Here is a 21,800-nt window from a genome sequence, read left to right as displayed (position 1 = left end):
TTTTAAAGTTAACTTTTACGTTAAAAAGATAACGTTAGTTTTTCTCTCTCTCCTTCAGTGTGATTATGTTATTCATTTGAAACTCAGGTTCATTTGTTTTTGTTTGTATTCTTTTTTAAAATTTATTTGTTTGCTTGTTTTAAGTACATATGGGAAAACAACATGGTTCTAAAATTCAGAGTAGTTCTAAAGTTCAGAACTATTCAAAAAACTTCACCCAAAGAAGCATCCCTCCCCGTCTCTTCTATCCTGTCTTTTCCACTGTGTTTCCACTCACCTCCTGTGGATAACCAGTCTCATTGATTTCTAGTCTATCCTTCTTGTGTTTCTATCTCCACAAATGAGCGGACACACACGTATTTTCTTATTTCTTCTTCTTTCTTATACAACAAGTGGTTACATGGAGGTCACCTTAATTCATTAAATATCATTCAATAGCTTTGAATCTCAAAAGGAAAAGTTTGAAATCTCAATCATTTTCTTCTGGCCAGGCATGGTGGCTCACACCTGTAATCCCAGCACTTTGGAAGGCAGAGGCGGGTGGATCTCCTGAGCTCAGGAGTTTGAGACCATCCAGGGCAACATGGTGTAACCCTGTCTCTACTAAAAATACAAAAAAAATTAACCGGGTGTGGTGGGGCACATCTCTAGTCCCAGCTACTTGGGAGGCTGAGGCAGGAGAATCGCTTGAGCCCCAGAGGTGAAGGTTGCAGTGAGCCAAGATTGCACCTCTGCACTCCAGCTTGGGCTACAGAGTGAGACTCTGTCTCAAAAAAAAAAAAAAAAAAGAAAAAGAAAAAAAATCATTTTCTTCTCAGAAGTTAATTGTGGGCAGGCCGATTTATTTTGCAAATTTGCCAATTCTGACTTCAAGAACATTCAAGTGCATTAACCAATGGGAATGTAGGGGAAGAGGGCTCCACCCACTTACAGAGGGTAGGATATGGCCTCATACTAGACAAAATGTTATTCGATGCTACTTTCAAGATGATAGGGGATGGGCCTGGATTTAATTGATGGCTATCATGGTGACCTTTAAATAAATGAGATTCAAAGTGACCTGATGTCTGTACTGCTTGAACCAGCTTCCATGAAATAGTATTCCTATCGGGGGTGGGCCCATCATTCCATATGGTCAAGGAAACATCTTTTTGAACAGAGTTCCTGTAATCATCCTTACAAACTGCACTTCAACATTGGATTGGATTAGCCAGATTTGAGGAACTCACTTTTTATGTCTTCATAAATTTAAAATGTTGAAAAAGTCAGAGGCAAGGGAAGACATTTATACTACTTCATGGTAGATCTCCCTCAACATGGGCTATATATCCATTAGTCAATATTCTATAGCTATTGTTCTGCAACAAACCAGACAAGATCCTACTGTATTACTATCCTTTTATTCTTGGCCCTATCTTCCCCAAGGAGTTACACATTTTCTAGATAGTCTAAATTAAGAGCAACTCTCAACATACTCTTTTTGAGTGTTTAATTATCAAGCAACAGCCTAACTAAGCCAATAGTATTTCTCTTTTTGGGAGTAGAAATGGAAGCTAAGTTGATTGACCCACAGGAACAAGAGGGAACATGCCGTTATATTTTAACCAGTGTGTAAAGAAGGCTGTTATGCAATCAATGATCTGGGTTTTTCTCTTCAGAGAAATTTTTTGTACAGAAAATTGCTGTTGGGATGAAGCTTTGCAGCCTCGCAGTCGTTGTACCCATTGTTCTCTTCTATGAGCAGCATGTCTTCGCGTTTCAGAGGTAACCCAATAGAATCTTAGACTGTGTTGGGCCACTCTCCTCACTTATTTGCCTCATGTCGTGTCAAGTCAGTGCACTGAGCTGGTGGGCAAAATGGTAAACTTTGAAGGCCAGGTCTTTCAGAACTTTCCAAGTTGCCCTGACAAATAAGTAGACTTTAGCACAACGGGCTATCACTAAAGACAGGGTCTTTTTTCTTTCCTGGCTCTGGTTTTGTTATTGGGAGAACCTTGGATGATATGCATATCCAGTGACTATGGAGATTCAAGAAATTAAATCTTTTATAAACGTAACTATTTATACTCTAACTTGATGTATGATTCATATTCTTCCTGTCTTCACATAAAAAAAGTTAACTATGGATCATTTATTTTCCCCTTGTATGTGGAACATAGGAGGAAGAAGAGGGTGAAGTGTTAAATAGGAGGTTTGGATCATGCATGATTATTTAGCATGGAATACGAAAGGAAGAAGAGTTGTGTGATAAAGAACTATTACCTGATTCTTATTTTGCTTAGTAGATTCCCTTAGGATAAACTATCTAGAAGAACACAAATGAACTCATGCTATAGCACATGCAATGCATGGAGTGAATAGTTCCAGGGTACATGTAATGTAATTTATTAAGTAGTCAATTTTTAGGCTTTAAAACATTGATATTGTTTCCTTTGGAGTTATCTTATTTTTTCCCCTTTGTTTTGGTTCTGTGATCACTTTCTCCTCCAATTATCTTTAAGACAGATCCCTCTCCTCATGTTAGTAAATGACAAAGAAAGAAGAGACGTAGGGCAAAGGAATATACCAGGGACAGGGAACATTCTACCACCAAAAAAATGTTCACAGTCATAAATAACCATAGGACAACGGTTTGGAAAATAGATCTTGACTTGTGAGCCTGAAGCTGTGTTTGTACATGATCACTGAACTGATTATAGCTGATTGATCTTCTTTTGTTCAATATGATTGTCTAATGTTGAGCAACAAATTCTATCATCAAATGATATTATTTTTGTTATTTAATTGACGTGGGGGTCAAGACTGCTGCAATGATCAGTGACTTATGTCTTTCTCTGTATTTTATTGGTGAATCATATGGTCAGGATTTCTAAGGTTCTTGCTAGTTCTAATATTCCATAAGTTGATGATTGGCTTCAGTTAAGGGAAAGGGGGAGAAGAGAAAAATTGGTATCAACATATCCAACTTGGCTACTGTACACAGTGGCAGTACCATTGACAGTTAGGGGAAAGGGAGGAAACCTCTGCTTATTTAGTGCCTGTGTTTGTGCCAGGCACTGAACTAGTCACTTAGAAATGTTATCTCTTTAAATGCATAAAATCCTACATGCTAGGAATCTTTACTGACATTTTACAAAGGAGGAAACTGAGCCTCAGGAAGAATAAATAATTGGCCCAAGATCAAACAGTAAGGGTAGAGCTTGGATTCAAACCCACTTTAGCCTCATTTCAACTCCATGCACTGCACAGCATTGCCTCTATAAAATCTGGAAATTAGGAAGAGAGCCAGTTTGAAGGGAGGTCAGATTTAGTCAAAGGGAGTTGGAGGCAGCAGTTGGTTTGGAAAGTAGCTTGGAAGAGAGGTTCGGGATTAGAGGTTCAGTCTCATGGTTCTCACCCACTAGCAGATCTAATCATGGCCTTGGCGTCAGCCCAGTGCAATTATCCTCAGCTGGTTGTTGCAGAGGTTGGTGAGCAGGTGGGCTCACCGCAGACCGCCATCTTGATCGTAGAGTAACCCAAACTCTTGGATAGGATAATCAATAGCAAAACACACCAAAAGCTTTAGCACATCTCTTCAAATGAGTACATGTATAGCAGCTTAGTGACACTAAATATAATGCAAATAAAAGAAGTAGCCAACAATAAAATAGTAAAAAAAATGAGTGAGAACATATCTTCATGCGTGGGTTTTCTTACTATTTGTTGCTTCAGCTTATACTCTGAAATCTGACGGATACTTATGCTTGAAAAAAGGAATGAGAATGTGACTATATTTTAACCAAAGAATATCACATTAAAAATATTTAATACTTTTGTATACTGCGAGGGTCCCTTTGCAGGGGAGAGGAGGTAAGAGGACCTCAGTATTGTAGACAGATGAATATCTGAATCCTGGTTCCCATCCCTTCACTAGAAATAACATTGCAAATTACTCTTTCTGTGAGTAAAAATAAATTTTTTAACCAAATGTTTCTGTGCTCCACTTTTCCAGGAATGGCCTATTCCTGAAGCTAAAAAGGAAATCTAATTTCATTCAGGGCGACAGACTTTGATAAATTATTGCTGGGGTTGAGAATATCAACCCTTCTAAAAAAAAAAAAAAAAGCTAACGGTCTGGCTTTTTCTTAAAGCTGTTCTTTGTTGTTGTTTTTTTTTTTTGTCATAATCATTTTCCTACTAACAGTTTTTATTCATGCAGTTTCTTAGTGGCTGATTTGTAGGTTCATTTTGATAAATTTCATCAGTGAAATGCCCTGGAACAACAACAACAAGTTTTAAAGGCATAAATATCATATGCCAAAGAGAAAGGCAGCCAAAAAATCATGACTCCATATTCATTTGCTTTTAAAAGCCAAACACTATAAAGGGTAAAAATAAAATACTAGCAAGAATCTTTGTAAACAGAATCAGTAATTGTATTGTGCAGTGATTACCTAAATGCAGACTGCCAGCCCAGACTATTTGGAAAGAGGAAGTAAGAGACACTAGGAAGAAGACTTAGGAATTAGAGAGTGGAGGAGGGTTGAGGATGAAGGGCTTCTGAATTATTAATAGACCACAGGAAGTGTTCCTCTGTTGACTTCACATATTATTTGGGTACCAGGAGACCAGTTTACTCTCTTTCACTTAGCTCCTACTGATGTATTGTTTTCATCTCAAAGAACAGGCCACCAGTGGCCTTAAAACACTGTAATGTGTGCAACAAAATTGCAGCCTTGGGCTATGTTCCATTGTTCAGAGACATCTTGCCAGCTTTTTAAATTCAAAATAATCTTTCAGAACGATGAAAGTGTGAACCCTCCCCTGTAAACCATAGCAGGAGATACACCCCAATGAACATAATCACATTCTCAGAAGGGAAGGAACAGAGGAAGTGTCGCATAGGTATTAAAAGCTCAGGACCTGGATTAAAGCCCCAGATCTGCTACTTATCACCCATGCAGGCTTGGGCAATTTGCTCGTCCCCTTTGAGTCTCACTTTACTTTTTGTGTAAAGTGACCTGTTACTTCACTGTGCTTGTACTTCTCATTCTATTTTTGGTGCAAGGCTGTTCTTTTTTCTCAAGTGGTTATTGTGTAAGTGCTATAATCGTATCATTCAGAGATACGATTATAAACACAGATTATAAACACGATTATAAACACGATTATATACATACGATTATATAAACACGATTATAAACACGATTATAAACAGATTATAAACACGATTATAAACACAGATTATAAACACGATTATAAACACGATTATAAACTGTGTTGAAACACAGCTTTATTTTTTGTCTCTCATGGCCCCATGACATTTTGCGTAGTGGGGTTATCTATCACTGCTCTTGCATGGAAAGTTAGAAAATTTCAAGGCTTTTTAGCCTGCTTTTAAGTGACAGTCCTTGGGTCCTGCTAAAAATACAAATAGCCTCAATTTAGAAACTAGAATGTCAGCTCCAACCAAGGTATCATTCAAATATCCCCATCTTTGTTGTTAAAAGAAAATCTTTAAAAGAATTATATTTAGCAAAGTTTAATTGAACAAAGAACAATTTTCTAATCAAGTAACCCTCAAAAACGAAAGAAGTTCAGAGAGTTCTGCTCAGCAAGGTGGGCAGGCAGCACTTATAAACAGCAAATGGAAATGAGGTCCAGAAGCAGCTTGAGTAGTTATAGGTGAGCAGTTGACTTACTGGGCATGGGCTGATCAGTTGGCCACATGGGATTGGCTGTAGCTTAGCTGCTGTGATTGGCTGAGACTCACCTCGTTAGTACAAAAAAAAAATATTCCTAAGTTAGGTTGCAGTTTGTTATGTAGCGACTCAAGTTACGAGGCATCTTCAGACCAAATGTAGTTTAATTTAACATTATTTATAGGAAAACAACTGCCTCACCTCTTCCACACACACACCCCTCTTTTTCTTGTTAGTCTTTTTCTCGAGTTCTAACTTCTTAGAGTTGTGTGAGACATCTTTATTGGGGAAGCCTCTGGACCAGGACAGATGCTTCTTTGTCTAGGTTTTCACTTGCCACTCCATCCTTACCCCCTAAGAGTCTTGCTTCTACCTCTGGGCTCTTGCTGCTGAGAACCTTCCATCGCTTTAGGTGGCCCTATTGGACGGCATCTAACATTAAGTGTTTCTTTTCATTTTAACTACTACTATCTAGCCAACTAGAGACCAGCCGCATGTAGGTTTAGCTTTATCAGGAGAAGCCAGGCACCAGTCTTTGTGTCTATAAATTTGAGGAAACATCAAACTCTCTCATTATCTCCTGGAAGTCCCCCTACTAGGCTGAGGTCAGGGGAGTGCACCCCGAAACTTCATCCCTTTGGGAGGGTGGTGATTTATAGAACCTTAACAACTTGCTAAAAGAAAAAAAAAATTTCACAAATCCTTTCCCTCTTTCCACTCTGACAGCTTTTTATATAGCCTGTCTATGACTAAGGGGAAGCAGTCATGAAAACAGTTTCCAAAAATAGAGTGATCTGACTGACCCTCATCCCATTACCTAACTCTGTTTTGTTAGCACTTTGCTCAAATTCTGCATAAGAAGAGTCTGTTCACTACAAACTGAACTTGGACCTATCAATAAATTTTTGGTGAATTTTTAACTTCATAATTTTACTCACTATTTCCTAACTTATGTTTTGAATTTCCTCAATTTTTTCTTCTTAAGAAAGAGGCCTCATTTGGATAATATACATTTTTGCCTTTATATTTTCTTTCTTTCTCTGCTTGTTGACTAATTTTTGTACTTTTCTCCTTCTTTAATACATTTTTTTAATTTAATACTGTCCACTCAGCATTTTTTGTTCATTATTCTCTTTCTTTATTTCTTTCTTTTGAGACCTAGTCATGCTCTCTTGCCCAGGCTGGAGTCCAGTGGTGTGATTTTGGCTCACTGTAACCTCCACCTGGTGGGTTCAAGTGATTCTCGTGCTTCAGCCTTCCAAGTAGCTGGGACTACAGGTGTGAGCTACTACGCCAGGCTTATTTTTGTATTTTTAGTAAAGATAGGGTTTCACCATGTTGGTCAGGCTGGTCTTGAACTCCTGACCTCAGCTGACCCACCCGCCTCGGCCTCCCAAAGTGCTGGGATTACAGGCGTGAGCCACTGTGCCCGGCCCATTATTTTCAATATAATAGATAATCTACCATACTGCCTTGTGAGGATTAAATAAGAATACCTGTAAAGCACTTAGCACAATATCCAAGTTAGTAAATATCAGTAAAAAAGAAGAAAAGTCCCCCCAAACATACTATGTTCTAGTCAACGCAAGACTTCCTCTACATGGACTTGAAATTCAGCTTCTGTTTAGATAATGGAGAGCTCATTGCTTGATAAGGTGTCCTATCTCATGGTTAGCTCAAATTGTTAGAAGTTCACACTGAAATTACAGTGATTTAATGATATGAACCTCCACTTCTCTATACTTTACATGAAAAGGAAGCTTTGAGTTTGCCACATCTTTTGTTACAACTCCCAAAATCATGCCCAACCAACTTTTAAGTAAGGACCACAATCTTGACCCCAGCACTTAAGACCCTTAACAATCAGGTCCTACCCTGCCATTCGACCTGGCTTTATTTCCTGGTATGTCTCTATATAGGCCCCATATTTCTGCCCAGCTGGATCACTTCCCCTTCCTTGAGCTCTGATTTTACTTTTCTACTTGTGCACCTGCACTTATGATGTTTCATCTCCAATTCGTTTAGCAAAATTCTGCCTATGTAAGTCTTATACCATCTCATCTTCCCTTCACCTATTGAATCCTACTATCTCAGAAGTCGAACTCAGAATATCTCCATTCTCTGACTACCTAAGTCAAAAATGATATCTGACTTTGTATTTCTGTAGCAGAATATTTATACCACTCGCATTGTACTTTTAGTGTTTTATCTCACAGAATAGGCATTTGTATCAGTTGCAGGTTAGTTTCCCCAGGAAAGAGACTCTGAGATGAAGATTGCATGGAGGAAGTTTACTGGAAAGGAATCTCAGGATCAACATCTGTGGAGGAATGAAGGAAGAAGGCTTGGGCAGAGGAGAAACTGAACTGTGAGGTAGTCACAACTATGGCCTCACCTGTTCCTGCAGAGAGCCTTGAGGCTGGGTTGGCCTGGTAAAGTTGTCCCAAATTGGGGCAAGCAGGCATGCCTTTGTAACCCCTGTTTATTAGTCAGTGGGTGTGGATTGTACCTTGGAGGAGGCATCATGTTGGGCAACACAGCTCTCTTCAGGCAAGGGCAAGTCCTAGAAAGGGACTCAGGTGAGAATGTCAGCTGCCAACCCTCCCAGAAGCTGAGGAAACAAAGAAGCTGAGGAAATAAGAGTTCATCCCTGGATGGAGATCTAGGCAGCAAAACGTGACATCTACTACAGTCCAACCCTTTGTGTCACTCAGGTCAATTTTCTTCATGAAATAAGCTTTGAGATCAACTCTTCTGGGATTTTGCTTGGTCCCTCTTCCTAAAGGAAATATACAAGAGGAACGTTAGTGAAATAAACTACAACCTTCACAGCTACAGCTAGTCTTGAGGCCATAACCAATACTTGTCATTCCTCTTCTCCCCTGCCCATTCTGTTTTCCCCTCACCCTTTGCTAGCACCTCTTCTACTCTAGGTGGTTTACCTGGTGAGACAACACAGACCCTCAACCCTCAACGATCTGAGTCATAGTCACTGGGCCCTCTTGGGCCATGGCTGCTGCAATTGTCTGTATACATCAAATTTGGACAAGGGAATATTACAGAACGCCTAAGCTGCATTCCAAACATATTCTTCCCTGCCACATTCAGTATGTAAGTGCAGTCCTCAATGTCCTTCTGATTATTGGAGTCAATTACCCTTCCTGCATGGCTAGAAAACCCATGGTAACTCCTCTCCTTCCTGATAATCGATCAGCATGAGGAAACTGAAATGACTGGACAGTAACAACAGCTTTCAGTTTAGAGGAACTCTTCCTATGCTCTCTGGAAACCAGAACTTTTAAAAGTACAGAGTCCATATTTGTTGATTTAAAGTACTAATTCTCCGAGTGGATTACTTGGAGTGATGGTAATGGAAACACTCCAACTTGGTTCCTGGAACCATGTATACTACCTAGTAGGGACAAAGCACCATATGAGTATTGATTTAAAGTGTGTACTGGAGGATGTTGCCTTCCAAGTTAGCACCTCAATTGATCCTTCAACAAACCATTTTTATTTCAGTAAAAGGATAGCAGCAACTAGGTATTGTGGTATGTGAGAGGCTAAGTGGATTCCATGATAATGGACCCATTTCTGCAATTACCTTGTTGTAAAGTGGAGCCCATGATTTGATAGGATGTTATGTGAGATGTTGTATCAGTGGGTCAAACACCCCATAAGCCCTTGTGTGGTGATGCTTGCCTGAGGCCCTACAGGCAGGTGAGATAAACCCATACCCAGAGTGGAAGAGGACAGATGTAGTCAACTTACCACCAAGTGACTAGCTGGTCTCTTTGAGGAATGGTGCTGATTCCGGGGCTCAACTTTGGTCTCCGTTGCTGGCAAGTTAGACATGGGGCAGCAACAGTAGCTAGATCAGCCTTAATGAGAGGAGTCCGTGCTGCTGGAGCCATGCACACTTTATCTCTGCCATCAGGCTATTCTGTTCTAGTGCCCTTTGTGCCAGCATTGGGGTGGCTGTTGACACAGGCTGACTGACATCAACTGGCTGAGTCATTTGTTTATGCAGCTGTTTAATGTCTATTCTGTTGTGAGTGCTCCTGGTTAGGCATTAATAAGTGATACAAAGATCTTCACACTTTCTGCCCACTCTCATAGTTCCATTCACATCCCCCTTTCTCCAATCTCTTTGTCTCCAACCTGTCAAGATTTCTTCTTCCAGGTTCTTGAGGGGTTTTCCAGTCATGTCACTTGCCACGCTCCATGAATTCCTGCATATTCTAACACTGGAAACACCTTTTCCACCCAAGGTGTATGATGAGATGCAACACTGAAGCTCTGTCTATTTGGGACGATTTCCCTCTCTGCTCTCTTTCGGTCACCCGAGTGAGTCCATAATGCAGCACCACTTCACTTTTTTTTTTCTTTTTTGAGATGGAGTCTCCCTCTGTCACCCAGGCTAGAGTGCAGTGGCGCGATATCAGCTCACTACAACCTCTGCCTCCCGGGTTCAAGCAATCCTCCTGCCTCAGCCTCCCAAGTAGCTGCCATTACAGGTGCCCGCCACCATGCCCAGCTAATTTTTTGTATTTTTAGTAGAGATGGGATTTCACCATATTGGCCAGGCTGGTCTTGAACTCCTGACCTCAGGTGATCCACCCGCCTCAGCCTCCCAAAGTGCTGGGATTACAAGCGTGAGCCACCGTGCCCAGCCCACTTCATTTTTTACTTGCACCCATGCACTATCAACTTGACTGTCCACGTATCAGACTTCTTCTTCCTACTTGTGTCAGTTATGATCCTCTGAGAAGCAGACACCAAGATGGGATTAGCTGTGCAAGAGGTGTGTTGAGGAAAATGCTTGGGTGCAAGAAATGGGGAGAGGGCTGGAGGAGGCTGGGAGAGCCATGAGACTGCAATGCAAACTTAACCCCTGCGGAGGAGAGAGGAAAGGAAGGAAGCAGGTAGGGAACATCTCAGGTCGTAGTGTAGTTCTAAGAAAGTTTTGGCAAAACCAACCAAGAGTCCTGGCCAGGCACGGTGGCTCACACCTGTAATCCCAGCACTTTGAGAGGCCGAGGTGGGTGGATTACCTGAGGTCAGGAGTTTGAGACCAGCCTTACCAATATGGTGAATCCCCGTTTTTACTAAAAATACAAAAATTAGCCGGGTGTGGTGGTGCGTGCCTGTAATCCCAGTTACTAGAGAGGCTGAGGCAGGAGAATCACTTGAACCCACGAGGCGGAAGTTGTAGTGAGCTGAGATTGCTCCATTGCACTCCAACCTGGGTGACAAGAGCAAAACTCTGTCTCAAAAAAAAAAAAAAAAAAAAAGTCCTATAGCCAGAGTCACTCACCAGAAGCGTTTCCAGTTTTGTAGAAAGAGCCTCCCTTAGTATCCCCACCATACTCAGTTATTAGCTGCAAGCAGCCAGTGGGAAATGTGGTATTAGCACTAACACAGGGACAGATTTCAGAGCACAGTAGTTGGGGGCTTATATCAAGTACACATCTTGCAGCTGGAGAGTGAGAAAGTTAATTAAAGCTGAGGCAAGACTGTAAATATGCACTGGTGTCTGTCCCAAGTGGATGTTAACTGTTCTGATGCTTTTTCCGACTGGCATATCCAGCGCAATAGCTGAATACCATATGCCTGAGACTCTACCACAGCAAAGATGCCACATCAAGCACTATGGCTGCAATTGAGATTGTTGCTTGGTTGAGTTTGATTGTTTGCTGTTGTTTTCCAGGATCCATCTGTTTTTTGTGGGATCCAGATGGCAAATTAAATGTGGATTTGATGGGATCTACCATCCCTGCATATTTTAGGTCTTTAAGGGTGGTACTGATACTTGTCATTTCCCCCCAAGGATGAATTTTTTTTTTTAATTTTGATATCTTGGCTGGGAGGTTGGGCAATTTCAGAAGTTTCCTTTTGGCTTTTCCCACTATGATAGCTCTTGTCTTGCAGTCAAGGAAACAATGTGGAGGTTCTGCCAACTACCTAGTATGTTCATGTCAATTATACATTTGGTGACCAGGGAAATAATGATGGGGGAGTCCATTGACATGGTGCACCCCCTATGAGCTAGTCTTAGGCTAGGACTTCAGATACCCAGGTTTCAAAATCAACTTGGATAGTGACCCTGCATCCAACACACCTGAAAATATTTGAGTATTACCCTTTCCCCAGGGTGCAGACTTACCTGAGGAAATTTCCATAGGTCTTTTTGGGAAAGGACTGAAGGAGTCATGATCTTTTTAGATTCTTTTTTTATACAGTTGCAGGGTCTTTCCTTGTGGGGACCTGACTCCTCCTTCAGGCAAGAAATTCTGGGTCTAAGAACAGCTCAGATCTGGAAAAGGGCAATGGATTATGACTTTTGATTAGGATAGCTGTCCTCAGCCTCTCTCATTATCCAGCCTTGATTTATTTTTATTGTAAAGATTGAGCAATCCTTTCGTTGGCTGCTCCTCTATCTTGCCCCTAAGAACTCTGTGTTCTCCTAACCGACTCCACAATTTTCTGAGGGTCATGGTCCTCTGGCTGCCACTCTGACCTTACTGCTTATTGTAATAACTGTGCCCAACTTGTTACTGGTGGTTAAGCCCTCCCGCCTGGCTTCTCTATATAGGGATCTTAACATCTCCATTGGTATCAGAGAGCTCAGTTCTGTAATGGCATGTCCTATAGTTAGCCCTCAGGATCTACTCCCATCTCGCCTCCTGGCCTTCAAGCCAATAACTTGGGGTAGTCACAACATAAGCTGGCTGTGGAAGTGCTGGGCATGTTAACAAAGGAAAGGGACTATACCCCAAAGGAGATGCACTCACCCATGCTACAGAATTTAACATTCTAGTTAGTTCCTTGAGAGGTGGTACAAACATGCTGCTAGGGTGGTTTTTGGAAGCTTGGAGAAAGTATGGCCTGCACCGTCTGAGCTAGAAATGTCAGAACGAATGCGGCAGATGGTGAAAAAAGAGATCGAGCACACTAGAATAAAAATGCTATGTAAGGCTAGAAAACCCCCTGGGTGACTATGCTACTCCAAGAGCCCAGAGAACATTCTGTTTATGAAACCAATAAGGAATGTGCTGGTGAGATGAGAGGGTTACCAGCATCACTGAGAAGCTTGTTAGTGGCTTTTTCACAGTCAAAGGAGATTTTTCTTTAAATTTAATTTTCTTGAATAAATACAAGAATAAGAGTTCTTTTGGGTTTAAAAAGTAAATAATACAGAAAAGCATAAAATTAGGGAGAAAACACTAAAATTTCACCATCCTGGGAAAATATGAACATTTTTGTGATCATCCTTTCATACATTTCTCCACGTAGTTATACCTCCCTGTATATAATTGTACATTAGTTGAATGTTGTATCTCCTACTGGTACTATAGAAACCTTTCTTTTAAAAAGAATCTCATTTGTTCTTCCCCTGCCACTTACCCAAGCCTTCAATTGCCATTTTCCACCCTCCAAATCAAAGCTAACAATGTGTTGTTTATTTATGTACAATTTTCTCCTGGTTTTAACACATATAATTTTTCTTTATCTTAGGTCTAACATTTTTTCCAAAAATAGGATCATATTTCATAAAGTTCTCCATATCTTGCTTCTCTCCCTTAATATGTCATTTAAAGCCCCCAAGTTAACTGTTATAAATCAAACTCATTTTTTATAATGACTGAAAAGCATTCTAGAATGTGGAGACACTACCAACATTCGACAATTCTGTTACTGCTGAGCATTCACATGGTTTTTAGGTTTTGTTACTATGAATAATGCCGTAATACATATCCTTGAACATACGTCTTTAATCATTGGTTTAATAGTTGATGCTAAACTTGTACCAGAAATTGACATAAAATTTCTCAGTCTAGCTACTTTTCCCCTCTTCTAATAATCAAGTCTCTCCGTAGACTTATTTCCAGAATTCAGAATATTTTACTCAGGATTTCCAAAATAAAGCCACCCTCCACCCTTGCTAAAGTTATCCTTGGTGGGTGCGGTGGCTCACGCCTGTAATCCCAGCACTTTGGGAGGCTGAGGCAGGTGGATTGCCTGAGGTCAGGAGTTCAAGACCAGCCTGACCAACACGGTGAAACCCCGTCTCTACTAAAAATACAAAAATTAGCCGGGCATGGTGGTGCACGCCTGCAATCCCAGCTACTCGGAAGGCTAAGGCAGGAGAATCGCTTGAACCCAGGAGGTGGAGGTTGCAGTGAGCCGAGATCACGCCATTGCACTCCAGCCTGGGTGACAGAGCGAGACTCCATCTCAAAAACAAACAAACAAACAAAAACAAAAGCAAAAACAAATAAAATTATCCCTATAAATCACAGCTCAAATGTTACCTTTCTAACTTCTAATTGCCTACAAGATAAAGTCCAAATTTCTCAGCATGCATTCAAGACCTTCTCTAGGGGAGGACAAACATAACTTCCCACACTCATTTCTGTTTAGCTCCCGTTCTTCTCTTGCTTTAAACATCTGTATCCTATACTTGGCAACACTGAACAAGAGCTATTTTTCCAACAATGCCCTTTATCCCTTGCTATTGTGCCTTTACCCACTCTTAGACATTCTTATGCACCCAGACATCCCTTCTATGAAGCCTTTGCTAATAACGACAAACAGAAGTTATCATAACCTCTTTTGTGCTTTCAGAGCTATTGGTACATGGTTTTCTTAAATAAGATGATTTATTTGGAATATTTTTAGATTTACAGAAAAGTTTCCAATTGTAATACAACTGTATACCCCTCACCCAATATACCCTAGTGTTAATATTTTTTATTATCATGATGTATTAGTAAAAACTGAGAACTCAACATTTTTATATTACTATTAACTAAACTCCAGACTTTTTTGGATTTCACCAGTTTTCCCACTAATGCACTTTTTCTGTTCCGAGATCTAATCCAGAACACCATGTTGCATTTAGTCAAAATGTTACTGTTGTCTAATGTCTTGAGTGCTGTTGTTCCATACATTTTGTCCAGGTTTTTAGTTATTTCATAAAGGAGGGTATAACTGGAAGCAAAGTCTAAGATTAGTTTTAAATAAAGCAAGAGGAAAGCATTTTTTCTAATTTAAAATATAGCTATCGTCATATTTCAAGGGCAATATTTGTTTGCAAATGAAAGAAAAATCTCGTTCAGTTAAAAAAAAAAAAAGGGGCTCCAAGCTGGCAAATGCCACCAACATAGCTTAATTTTAATTTAAATAAAATAGTTCTTTTATTTAAAAGAGGTTACTCAGTGGTATACTGGAAACTCGAGAATGCCATTGCCGTTAACAGAGTCCACAATCCCTCACTTCACTGCTTCCTTTCTCTCCTTATCACTTACCTATAAAACTGGATGGAGAGCTGCAGAGATGAGGACATTTGCTAAGAAATTCTTTCTTTTCTAAGTGGTATGTGAAAATAAAGTAAATTCATGTTGAGTCACATTAATCTATTGCCTTGGCTGTGTAAGAATCACCAAGAATTCTCACAACCTTAGCAACAGTTGCAAAACAGAAATACAACAAAGCAAAGGTGAGAAAACCAACCAAGTGTCTGCTTTTTAAACAATCTATTGATATCATTCACCACATTAAGATATTAAGCCAGAAAACCCATATGCTCATCTTATATAAAGCATTTAAAATTCAAACCTATTCATCATAAAAACCCTTAACAAAGATCAAGGAGTTTTTTTAAACTGATAAAAGGCATCTACCAAAAATCTACAACAAGCATTCTAATGGTAAAATATTATAAGGTTTTTCTTAAAAATTAGGAATCATGCATTTTACCTCCACTTCTATTCAATGTTGTACTAGAGTCCAGGCAACACAGCAAGACAAAAAGGAAGGGGAAAAGGGGCTCTATAAGCACTGAAATTAAAGAAGTAGAATGTATTAAAAGTACATTAAGTACATTAAAAGTAACGGCAAAATCTGCAATTACTTTTGCACCAACATAATAGTATGTGCAGATATAATGATTACTTGCAAAGAGAAAAGTCCCCCCAAATATCTATACTAAAATTATCAAAACTACCAAGGGAGCTGAATAGAAAATCAACATCAAAAATCATTTTTATTTCTATATCTCAGCAAAAAGGAGCTTAGAGGTGGCATGTTAAAAGTTATCATTTACTAACGAAAAGGCAAATTTGTTAGAAGAAACATGATTTAAAAATGTGCAGCTGGGCACGGTGGCTCACACCTGTAATCCCAGCACTTTGGGAGGCCGAGGCAGGTGGATCATGAGGTAAGGAGTTTGAGGCCAGCTTGACCAACATGGTGAAACCCCGTCTCTACTAAAAACACAAAAAATTAGCTGGGTGTGGTGGTGCGCACCTGTAATCCCAGCTACTCAGGAGGCTGAGGCAGGAAAATCGCTTGAACCAGGGAGGTGGAAATTGCAGTGAGCCAAGATGGCGCCACTGCACTTCAGCCTGGGCAAAAGAGCAAGACTCTATCTCAAAAAAAAAAAAAAAAAAAAGTGCAACATCTTTATGGATAAAATTATAAAACTTTTGGAAAGGCATTAAAGAATAGACAAATAGGCTGTGTGCAGTGGCTCACACCTGTAATCCCAGCACTTTGGGAGGCTGAGGCGGGTGATCGTGAGGTCAGGAGTTCGAGACCAGCCTGACCAACATGGTGAAACCCCATCTCTACTCAAAAAAACAAAAATTAGCCAGGCATGGTGGTGTGCACCTGTAATCCCAGCTACTCAGGAGGCTGAGTCAGGAGAATTGCTTGAACCTGGGAGGCGGAGGTTGCAGTGAGCCAAGATTGTGCCATTGCACTCCTGCCTGGGTGACAGAGTGAGACTCCATCTCAAAAAAAAAAAAAAAAAAGAAACAAATAGACAAATTCACTCTATTTACTAATAATGACACTCAGAATCATTATTCTGTTCAGATATCTGTTCTTTCCAAATTATTAATCTATTGATCGAATATAATTCTAACGAAAATTTCATTTTTTTCATGAAACATAACAAGCTGATTTTTAAAAATTATGTGAAAAAGCAAAGGATCAAGGCAAGAGGCTTGTAAAAAAAAGAACTGGGCAGGGCAGAGAGGAAGCAAGAGTTTGTTCTCTAAGATATTAGGATGTAATATGAAGCTACCATCACTAAGATGAGTAGTATTGGCTCAAGGGTAGACAAATATATCAATAGAACATAACAGAGAACTAAGAAATAGAGCACATTATATTAGCAAGTGTAATCCTTGATTATGCTACAATCACGAATAAAACCTGAAATAGCTTTACTTAACACAATAAAGGGTTAATTCTGTCTTAGTCCGTTTGGGCAGTTATAACAAAAAATACCTTAAATAGTGTAGCTTATAAACAACAGAAATTTATTGCTCACGGTTCTGGAGGCTGGGAAGTTCAGGACAAAGCACCAGCTAATTCTTGTGTTCTGTCTTCTGCATAGACAGCACCTTCCTGCTATGTATTCACATGGTGGAAGGGGGAGGGGATCTCTTTTTTAAGGTCACTAATCCCATTCATGAAGCCTCTCCCCTTGTGACCTAATCACCTCCCAAAACCCTCACCTCCTAATACCTTGGAGGTTAGGATTTCAACATAGGAATTTTGGGGGGACACAAACATTCAGATCAGAGCAATTTCTCACTCATAATACTAATTGATGAAGGTCATAAAACTCTCCCTGGTGCTCTCCTCCAGCTTGGAGATCTTGGCTGCTTCCATTACGCAACTCCACATTTGGGGCTCTTTGCTTCTGGCTGCAGGATGAGAGGGGGCACATGCACATGAAGACACACCTAATCTTAGGCACCTATAACACTCCCATGCATTCCCATTGGCAAAGCTCAGGCACCGGGTCTCAACTCAACCACACAGAAGGCTGGGTAATGAAGTTTTTCTGTCTGCGCAGGAAGAGGCAGTGGTGTTGATGAACCAACATTTTCTCTGCCAAACAATATGGAAACTTGATATATGACAAAATTGACATAGTGGATCCCTGGGAAAAATATCGATGATGTAAAAAATCATAATAATAAACAATGCTAAGAAGAAAAAAAAAGAAGTCTATTTCTTCTTTACACTGCACCCAACCAAATAATTTTCCATTGAATTTAAAATTTAAATAAGAAGGACAGAAGAAGTATATGACAATATCTTTATATCCCAGATATCTAGAAAGATGTCTTAAACCACACAAACCTGAAAGGAAATGATTAAAAAAAAGCACATCATCAAGAAAGAGAGAAGACAAATTACAAACTACTAGAAGATATTTGCAATACATATAACTGACAAGAAATTAGTATTTAGAATACATAAAGAAATTGTACAAATTAACTATTACAAAAATACAAGTAAATTAGAAAAAAATGGGCAGGTGATCTGAATAAACATAACATATAAGCAAAAATATGAATGGCCAATAATCAAATATAAACAACTGTACTCCATTAATAAGTCAGAAAATGAAAATCAAAATCATGAGAAAATTTCATTTCATAAAAATTTAATTGGAAAAGTTGAAAAGTCAGAGAGCATCAGGTATTGGCAAGGAGGAAGAACAATAGGAAATCTTTTCCACTGCTACTGACAATATAAATTGATACAAAAAACTTGAGGACTGATATGACACTATCCTGTGAAATTAAAACTGTGCATATCCCATGAAATGGCAATTCCACTTGTAAGAAAATGCTTTCACGTGTGAACTATGGCTAGCTACTTCAACACAGATGATAATCTTGAGAATACAATACTGAGTAAAAGAAAAACAAGATTCAGAAGAATACATATAGTATACCATTTTTATAAAGTTGAATCAGGCAAATCTAAGGGTATTGTTTCAGAATCCACACATACATGTGTTTAAAAATCCATGCTATAAAGAAAAACAAGGGAATGAGCAAAAGTCAAAATTTAAGGTAGAGGATACCTCTGGCAATGTGGCAAGGGGGTAGGGCAGAGAGGAGCACACAAGGATCTTCAGGATGTCAAGGAAGCTGGACTTTTTAAGTGGGGTGATGTGTTCACAGGCATTCATTTTATTGTGTAATTAAGTAGGATCAGCATAAATATTCCCTTATGCATCAAATATTTAATTTTAAAAATTAAAACACACATGCACGCACAAGAAAAAGGAAAGAAATAAATACTCTGTAAACTGACCCCCAGTCAAGAGAGCTGTTGATTTTGCAATTGCTTAGGAGCATAAAGACTGAGAGTATATGTTCTCTTATTACACTGAGTCTGTAGTGAGATCCTCTGTCTTAATAACATTTTAAATTTTGTTTCACTTTTGCAATTACCTAAAAGCTCCTCACAGTATAATATATTCCATCTTTACTCTTTATTTAATATCAAAATCCTCTTTTATTTTTTTCCCCAGTGGCCAAGTTCTAGCTGCTCTTCCTAGAACCTCTAGGCAAGTTCAAGTTCTACAGAATCTTACTACAACATATGAGGTAATTTCTCCCTAATTTATGTTTATATTGGTTTCACTTTGTATAAGCACTGGGTGTTGAGTTTCCTCCTGTATGTTGTCTGGCTTACATGTATCTGGTATGAACTCTTCTTCTCATAGTCTTCTCTCCCTTCTCATAATCACATGATTTTGTTGGTTCCTCAAATCAAAACTTCTTCACTTGTGCTATTGGCTTTCCAGCCCATTTCATAATAGTACCTTGAGATATAAAGTGTGCACTTACAAAGAGGCTACAATAACAGAAATTAAAATATTTATAAATAAAACCTTACTCATGAAACAATGGTTCTTAACCAAGGATGCACCAAAAACACACAGTACATTTATTAAAATTCTCACCCAGGGGCCCATCTCGACATAATGTCTAAGATGTAGAAAATTGACAAGAATTACAGAATATTAATGGCAGTGGCGGCCCATCTAGAGCGGCTGCTGCCATGGGGGAGGCACTGCTGGGGCTGTGCGCTCCACGGAGCCAGCAGAAGCCAGGAAGAGGTAAAAGTCTCGCCCCCTTCTGTGATGGCAGAGCGGCAGCCTCATGCTCCCCAGGCGCAGCTGCAGCTGCCCGCTGCAGCTACAGACCTGGACATCCCTGTGCTCTTGGGGGCCAGGAGCAGGCAGGAGCCCTGCCCTCCTGGGTGCAGCTGCGGCTGCCCAGCTGGGGTTGCAGACCCAGGCATTTCTTCACTCTCAGTGTTCTCAGAAGGCCCCCCATTCCCCTACAGACTCAGAAGTGCCTGCTCCCACTGTCTGGCCTCTCCGAGTTCCTGGTGCTCACTCCAATCTTGGAGCAAAATTGAGGCTGAGCCTAGGTGCTGTCACAACCTGGCTGGCTGTGTGCATGATCAGGGCAGTACTGACATGCTAGCCCCCTGCTGCCTCAGCCCCCTCTGGACTTTGGGTACTGACGAGCACAGGAGGGAAGCCAAGGGGGTTGCTGAGGGCATCTCGGCACTGGCCTGCAGGCCCCCTCAGCTGGAAAAGCCTGAGTGCCATAAATAGCCGTAGGAGGCAGACAGGATCCTAGGCAGAAAAGGGCAGGTCCCTGGTGAAGCCCCACCTTCAATCCCACCGCAGTGGGAACTGACAGTGAGTTTTCCGCACCCGCCCATGGCCACCCATGAACCAATCAGCACGCACTTCCTCCCATCTGAAGCCCATAGAAACCCCCCAGATTCAGCCAGACTCTTCTGGAGAGACATGGGGAGGACCAGCTGTAGAGAGGAGCCACCCACTCCAGGGTCTCCTCTCTGCTGAGAACTAACACTCATCAGGACAACCTGGCTGCAGAGAGGAGCTCCCCACCGCGAGTCTCCTCTGAGCTGTTCTATTACTCAGTAAAGCTCCTCTTCACCTTGCTCACCCTCCGCTTGTCCACGTACCTCATTGTTCCTGGGCGCTGAACTTGCCAAATGGTGGAGCTGAAAGAGCTCTAACACAAACAGGGCTGAAACACGCCCCTAGCTTGCCACGTTGTGGGTGACAAGAAGGAGAGAAGAGCTGCAGCCTTTTGGGGAGCTCAGACCTAAGAGCTCCCCGAGGCAGGACTATGACACCCTCTTTAAGGCTCTGTGGTTCCTGACGTCTCCAAACTTCTGGGTGCCACCACCTTCCCCGGTGCCAGCCATGAAACTGCTTGTGGGACACCTGGTCCAGCCACAGCCTTGCAGGGAGCCGAAAGATGCCCACCCTGCCACAGCCAGCATGCCTCGCTGTGTGTAGTAGCTGGACCCCACCCCTGCTCACTCACACACCCCTCACCGCTCAGCTCGCCCTTGGCACGAATGAGACCCAAGCCAGTAGCACGAGATGAGTGCAGCCTGCCAGGCCGAGTGGGCTCAGCGGGCCTGAGCAAAACTTAGGCAAAGGCGCCACTGACCACAGAGGTTTCTGCTGGTGAAGTGACCCCAGGGATCCCGTAACAATACCATGGTAGAAAATGGATGGCTCCTTGTTTGTTAGTGTTTTCCAAGAAGCAGAGGTCAAGATTAGACTGGAGGAGCAAGCGATGAGGGGAATGCTGTTGGAGGATAGAGGCGGGAGCTGGAGAAGGCAGGGAGCATCATCAGACCATGTCACAGCTCTGACACCTCTGCAGAAAGGGGAATTTTGTGTGGAGAATCTCAGATGGCAGGGCAGGTCCAAAGAAGGCTGGGCTAGGACAGTCTCAGTCTGGCAAGAATGGGCCTGCATTAACACTTCCACAGGGCTCAGTTACTGGCTGGCTGCAGCCCTGAGACCACATGGCCTCAGCTTCTAGTGGGTCACCAGTGCAGCCACTGAAAACACCAGCCAACTGTATTTCTCTCAACCGAAGAGCTAAATGGTGCATATTCACGACCACAACATCATGGTAAAGAGGAAATACTACAAGAGGAAGCATCTGAGATTTAGAATTCTAGTTCTTGTTCTGTCACTTCTAGGTGTATGATTTTAGATGTTAGGTATTAACCTTAATTTCTTTACCTGAACAATGCAAAATAATAACACCTGCCTAGTCTATATCAAAGCGTTATAATTATCAAAGGAAATGAGTATGAAAGTGCTTTGAAAAAGTACATTAAGGCCGGGTACGGTGGCTCACACCTGTAATCCCAGCACTTTGGGAGGCTGAGACAGGTGGATCACGAGGTCAGGAGACCGAGACCATCCTGGCTAACACGGTGAAACCC

At 41.1% G+C, this 21,800-nt stretch overlaps 1 protein-coding gene and 1 long non-coding RNA gene across 5 annotated transcripts in view; one reads left to right on the top strand and one right to left on the bottom strand.

Moving 5' to 3' along the window:
* Window positions 1-21,800, bottom strand: part of LOC134759890 (uncharacterized) — a 106,555-nt gene that overhangs the window by 51,133 nt on the left and 33,622 nt on the right. For all 4 annotated transcript variants that reach the window (XR_010136768.1, XR_010136767.1, XR_010136766.1 and 1 more), the window contains 4 exons: window positions 11,851-12,000; window positions 9,456-10,578; window positions 8,080-8,463; window positions 3,398-3,525 (listed from right to left, as the gene is read on the bottom strand). This is a non-coding gene — a long non-coding RNA (uncharacterized LOC134759890). The remainder of the gene's footprint in view (window positions 1-3,397; window positions 3,526-8,079; window positions 8,464-9,455; window positions 10,579-11,850; window positions 12,001-21,800) is intronic.
* The window catches only part of CPB2 (carboxypeptidase B2), a 52,994-nt gene continuing 32,861 nt past the window's right edge, over window positions 1,668-21,800 (top strand). Inside the window, exons 1-2 of the mRNA XM_002824247.4 lie at window positions 1,668-1,764; window positions 19,033-19,108. Coding sequence (XP_002824293.2) covers window positions 1,691-1,764; window positions 19,033-19,108 — 150 coding nt within the window. The 5' untranslated portion in view covers window positions 1,668-1,690. The remainder of the gene's footprint in view (window positions 1,765-19,032; window positions 19,109-21,800) is intronic.

The sequence above is a fragment of the Pongo abelii genome, chromosome 14, assembly GCF_028885655.2.
Source record: "Pongo abelii isolate AG06213 chromosome 14, NHGRI_mPonAbe1-v2.0_pri, whole genome shotgun sequence".
Lineage (NCBI taxonomy): Eukaryota > Metazoa > Chordata > Mammalia > Primates > Hominidae > Pongo > Pongo abelii.
Note: the sequence above shows the minus strand (reverse complement) of the source record. Positions and strands in the feature narration are given on the sequence as shown.